Source organism: Sinocyclocheilus grahami, unplaced genomic scaffold (genome assembly GCF_001515645.1).
Source record: "Sinocyclocheilus grahami isolate Dianchi unplaced genomic scaffold, SAMN03320097.WGS_v1.1 scaffold1485.1, whole genome shotgun sequence".
NCBI classification, from domain to species: Eukaryota; Metazoa; Chordata; class Actinopteri; order Cypriniformes; family Cyprinidae; genus Sinocyclocheilus; species Sinocyclocheilus grahami.
In genome coordinates this window covers 434602-440594 of record NW_015506664.1, presented here as the reverse complement: position 1 = coordinate 440594, position 5993 = coordinate 434602, and the positions used below count along the sequence as shown (strand labels likewise).

Sequence of the window (5993 nt, the reverse complement as noted above, 5' to 3'; positions counted from 1 at the left end):
CACACTCACACAGACACACACACTCACACAGACACACACTCACACTCACACTCACACAGACACACACACACTCACACATGAAATGAAATGAAAAATGTATTTAAGCACTAATAAGAAGAAAGTGTCTCATTTTTAATAAGTGCATAATACCAAAGGTCTTTAAACAACGTCTGCCTCCATGGAATGACTTTCAGCAGATCTATGCATTTAAAATGTCTCAAAATGGGCAGAAAATATTAATGAAATGATCTGTAACTAAGAATGTATTTTCCCTGATACCACCAGCCATCATCTATCAATCAAATAAAGGCAGCTGGCTATTTTAAAAAAGCACATGCGTTTCGATGCGTCCCGTCTCAACTGTCAATTAAACAACATCCAATGAGTGCGAATGAAACGCTGCTAACTGCTGTGCAATATGTAATACATCGGCACAGGAATGAATGTTGTGTTCTTTTCATGAGGTTGTTTTGTGCTGTGAATAATGATTGTGTTTTGCAGTGCTTTGGTTTGCTGGGGATCAATGGTGCAGGTAAAACTACGACTTTTAAAATGCTGACGGGAGACATCAGCCCGACGGCCGGAGACGCTTTCCTGAACGGATACAGGTGAGTCCCTCTGGAAAATCACTGCTGTTACACGTCTAGTCTTCTTGATGTTGATGTTGTTGTTTCCACTATTGTTCAGCGAAAGGATGCACTTAATATTCACGTGTTTATTTTCAACCTCGGGAGGTTAAACTAAATAGTTTAATCTTTGGAATCCAGAGGGGAGGGGCTTGATATGTAAATGTCCTTTTACATGTATAGGAGAATGTTGTCATTTTAGTAGGAGCATCACATTTTTTAAATAACCAGTTTATTTGTTTTGAGAGCATGAGTGGTACTTTTTACCCAGGGTTATTATTATGAACTAAAATAAACCATAAAAAAATCGTTTTCATTACTTTACTACATTATAACCGATAATAATAATTAAAATTTTAAATTCAATTCAAGTTTATTTGTATAGCTCTTTTCACGATACAAATCGTTGCAAAGCAACTTTACAACAAATGAAGTTTCTACATTATTTAGTGGTAGCTTATCAGTGGTGACTGTCAGTTAACGTACGTATGGCAGAAATGTACGGAAAAATCAATTAAAGACGTAATCAAACAGACACTATTAACAGCAACTATTATATGATGTATATAATAATGATGCATTATAATTATGCAAAAAAAAACAAAAAAAAAACTTGTAATTTCAGCTAGTTGCCAAAGCATAATTTCTCATTTTTATTGTTTAACTTGATGCGCTAAAATAACTGAAATATAACAAAACAACTAAAACTTTAATATTTTAATGAAAACAGAAAAAAACAGTATATATATACCTCTGTGTGTGTGTGTGTGTGTGTGTGTGTGTGTGTTGTTATGCAGTTTCTGAGGTGTTTTGGTGTTGAACTTTCAGCATCCGCACTGACCTGCAGCTGGTGCAGCAGAATATGGGCTACTGTCCGCAGTTCGATGCGATCGATGAGCTTCTGACGGGACGAGAACACCTGGAGTTCTACGCGCGACTCCGCGGGGTTCCCCAAAAAGAGGTTTCCATGGTAACGTAGCCTGGATTTTGTAGACCATTGATTTTTCTGTCTGAAACTCACTCTCTGTCTATGAAGTGTGTGTGTGTTTATGTGCACACACACACTACAGTTTGTTTTTATGGTTTGTGGGGACTCTCCATAGGCGTAATGGTTTTTATACTGTACTGCCCTCCTCTGGTCTTCCTCGTAAGACACACACACACACACACACACACACCTGGCTCTCCAAATCACTTCAGCCGTCCCATTCACATAATCAGTGCTGATTCGTCTAAACAAACTGTGTTCATGCACACACATTCAAATAACAGCAGCACATAAGCTACACAACAACATTCAAAGGGCACACACACACACACACATATATATATATATATATATATTAAAATAGATTTTATCAAAATGTTATCCCCCTAAAATATATATTTTTAATTTGTTCAGTCTTTTGTGATTTACTGGGCAATGATTTTTAATATCTCTCTACAAACATAAACTTGATTTGATTGCTTCAGCTTAAAGGCCTTCATCAGAAAGTTTGCCGAAAACATCGTTTTAAAGAAGTCAAGTTTATGTGTGTAGAGTGTTGCAGTTTTTTCTGTAGTTTGACATTTTTATTTTATTATTATTTTTATTTTTTAGTTGAATCTCCTCTGAGCACCTGATTTTCAGTTGTTGGTTTAATGAACACGGCAACAAATCCAGCGATAAAATGTGCAAGTACCTGTCTGAAAGCTGATCAGATGTCTGAGCAAAATCAGACCGGAGAATAACTCAAAAACAAGCGTAACGTTTGAAGGAGGGACGATGTCAGGGTTCAGATGTGAAGACAGTGAGGTGAGGTTTGTTTGAAAGTCAGAGTCCCAATAAAAAAAAACTCAGTCTGAGCCGCAGCGACAGAAATCAAGCAGAAGAGTCCAGACCGAGCAACGTCTACACGAATCAATAAAACACAGTCTGAATCTGACGCGCGCAGTCAGAAAGCAGGCTGATGCAGAAACATAGGGACTAAAGCGGGACCACAAACAGAGGAGATGCACTACTGTTCAAACGTTTGGGGTCGGTAAGATTCTATAGTGTTTTTGAAGTCTCTTCTGCTCACCAAGCCTGCATTTATTTGATCAAAAATACAGTAATATTATTACAATTTAAAAAACTGATTTCTTTGTGGATATCTGTTAAACTGTAATTTATTTCTGTGATCAAAGCTGTATTTTCAGCATCATTGCTCCAGTCTTCAGTGTCACATGATCTTCAGAAATCAGTATAATATGCTGATCTGCTGCTTGAGAAATATTGAAAACATATTTTTGTGCAAACCATGATTCATTTGACTTTTTTAGGATTCTTTGATGATAGAAAGTAAAAAAATGTGATCTTCAGAAATCAGTATAATATGCTGATCTGCTGCTCGAGAAATGTTGAAAACATATTTTTGTGCAAACCATGATTCATTTGACTTTTTTAGGATTCTTTGATGATAGAAAGTAAAAAAATTTAAAAAGTATTTATTTGAAATAGAAATCTTTGTAACATTATAAATGTATTTACTCTCATCAATTTAGTTTGTGCTTGATGAGTAAAAGTATTAATTTGTTTCAAAAAATAAAAAATCGGAACTGATCCCAAACTTGTATATACAATATATACAAGGCAAACAACCAAAAGTAACGATGATTTATATATTTTCATTTTTTAAAGAACATTTGTGTGCAAAAATACTGCTGAACTACTAATAATATTAAAGCCAAGTCAAATAAAAAAAATGTATTGTAGAAAATGTTTACTTTAAGTAAATATGAACAAGAATTTTTTTTTAATAGCGCATAAATAATTTGCATAAACATTATGAAAACCTGAGTTTCTGTAAAGTTTTAGTTAATGTGCGGTTTATATATAAATATAATATAAATATAAAAAAATATATATATATAAGCAGTTGTTTGACTATATTTATCTGATCATATTATTTATTGATTTATTTGTTCATTTAGGTTTTTTAATGCTTTTCAGAGACCAATAATTAAAACTTGTCATTAAAACAGCAAACAGCAACAACAGAATAAATGAATAAACAAACAAATACCTGTTTTTAATGCAGTACAGTACAACAATAAAAGCTTCAGCTATTATCGAGATATGAAAATGTGATGGCCGTTTGCAGGTTGTGTTGATTGTTCGTTCGCACTGATTAATGTTTCTTCACACCCACAGAAATAATTATATGACTCAGGAGACTCAGACGCTTTACAGTTTGGCTGGTGTGAGCGCTAACAGTGCAAACACGTCTAACAGCAGAATATAAATAAAACAGACCGATTTGAGCTCCAAACTGAAGTCTGCTGCTGCTGCTCTCGTCTGAGCTATTGGTGCATTCAAGTCATGCCCGGAAAGACCGTATTTACGAGTTAATACATGAATGTGACCACAGAGTCACTATTACAAATTGGAAATAGCGTGTGCATGTCAGTGAGAGAACATGCCAGACTCAATAAATGCAGCATCTGTATTAATGGCAAATTTGCAATGCAATTCTCTAAGTTGCATGTACAAAATACCTTAGTATTGTGCAGTGATGATAGAATACATAATTCAGTTTACGGCACCGTAATAAACTGAATAAAAATATAAAAACAGATCACATTCTTTATTCGTTATTTTTGTAAATGTACAGTAAAAAATCTCAAAGTTCAATTTTATGCAGAAAAGGTGCGTCGCAATCCTGCGCCAACCAAAGTGACTCGAATCAGGGTTATTAGAGTTAACTAAAAATACAATTATTTACACTTAAAATAAAATGTAACTGTGTAACAAAAACTTGTTTTAGTAGCTGATGTCCTAACATAATTAAAGCCAAAACTGAAATGATAATTAATAAAACAGTATGAATGTATATTGTTAATATTAAAATAATAATATTTTTATTTTCTGTTTTTTTATTCATTTCGTTTTTTGTAATTTTATTGTGGTTTGTATTTTAATTTTTTTTTATATCTATATAGTTTTTATTAATTATTATTTAAGTTTTATTTTTTTACTTATTTTAGTACATTAAATTAAACCACATGAAAATAAAAATGGTATTAGTTAACTATAACAACCCTGATTTAAAAAAAATCTATATAGACACATAAAAAAATATATAGTAATAATAATAATAATAAAATGACAAACACACAACAAAATTAAAATTAAAATTAAAATGAAATACAAAATACTCAAATGAAAACAAAAACAGAAAATACAAAAAAATAATATATAACATAATATTTTGAAAACTATAAACTATAAAACAACACAGTCATAATTATGACTTCCCAACTCATAAATAGGAACTTCCCAGAAGGAGAGCGATTAGTCAGCGTAATATGCATATAATCGCAAAGCTGGAATCTGATTGGCTGTAGTATAAAGTGGGTGGGGCCTGTTTGTGGATTCCCGTGCGAGAACATTTCAAACTCCACAAATAAACATAAATGCATGCGAGTCCACAAAAGTCAGCCTCACTTGATTTGCATCTGTGAGTCTCCTTGCATTCATTTGTGGATTTACACCTATTCTCAACCATTACCTGAAGCCTGGAAGAAAACGTTAATGAAAATATGATTTGACCTTTATGTATTGCATTATTAATCATTTCTACCTAGTCTCTAAAGGGACGTTTTACTTAGAGATGTAGCTAGGGACACTTTTATTCACAAAGTACAGCTGACACACACACACACACACACACACAGATGAGAGAACGTCCTTGAGGATTAAGGATAAAATGAACAGCCGAATAGTGATAGAAAAGATTAAAGAAGAAAAGAACACAGGACTCGAGGTCACTCGCGGGACATTTTGAATGTATTTCCAGGCAGATTTAACATTCGGCGCACACACGCGCCTCTGTTTGCTGGCATTAAAATCTCATTCCGCCTGACAGAGACTCATATGAAATAATCCACATTCATAACCCGCAGAATAACTCCTGATTGGCTCTCTGCGGAGGCTAATTAAAGGCAGCATTACGAGGCAGGTGTACGTCCCGCTCCGAATCAGCGCAGAGGACAGAGCGGTCATCATGTAGTGATTCTGTCATATGGGGTCAAAGGTCACATGTCATCAATTTAGCTTACTATATAGTATGCATACTGTGTATAGTATGCAAATCCGACCTAATAAACATGCAAAACAATCATATTTATGAGATGACACTCACTCATTTACGTATGCAGCATAATGAGGTCATGTGACTGCGCTGGGCTGTAGCATAAGACTATTTGAGGTGCTTCTCTTTGCATTATGCATATTGATAGATACACTGTGTGTGTGTGTGTGTGTGTGTGTGTGTGTGTGTGTGTGTGTGTGTGTGTGTGTGTGTGTGTGTGTGTGTGTGTGTGTGTGTGTGTGTGTGTGTGTGTGTG

At 34.4% G+C, this 5993-nt stretch overlaps 1 protein-coding gene across 1 annotated transcript in view; it reads left to right on the top strand.

Moving 5' to 3' along the window:
* The window catches only part of LOC107570626 (ATP-binding cassette sub-family A member 1), a 128946-nt gene that overhangs the window by 110257 nt on the left and 12696 nt on the right, over nt 1-5993 (top strand). The window contains 3 exon segments of the mRNA XM_071582353.1: nt 502-608; nt 1455-1596; nt 1744-1773. Coding sequence (XP_071438454.1) covers nt 502-608; nt 1455-1596; nt 1744-1773 — 279 coding nt within the window.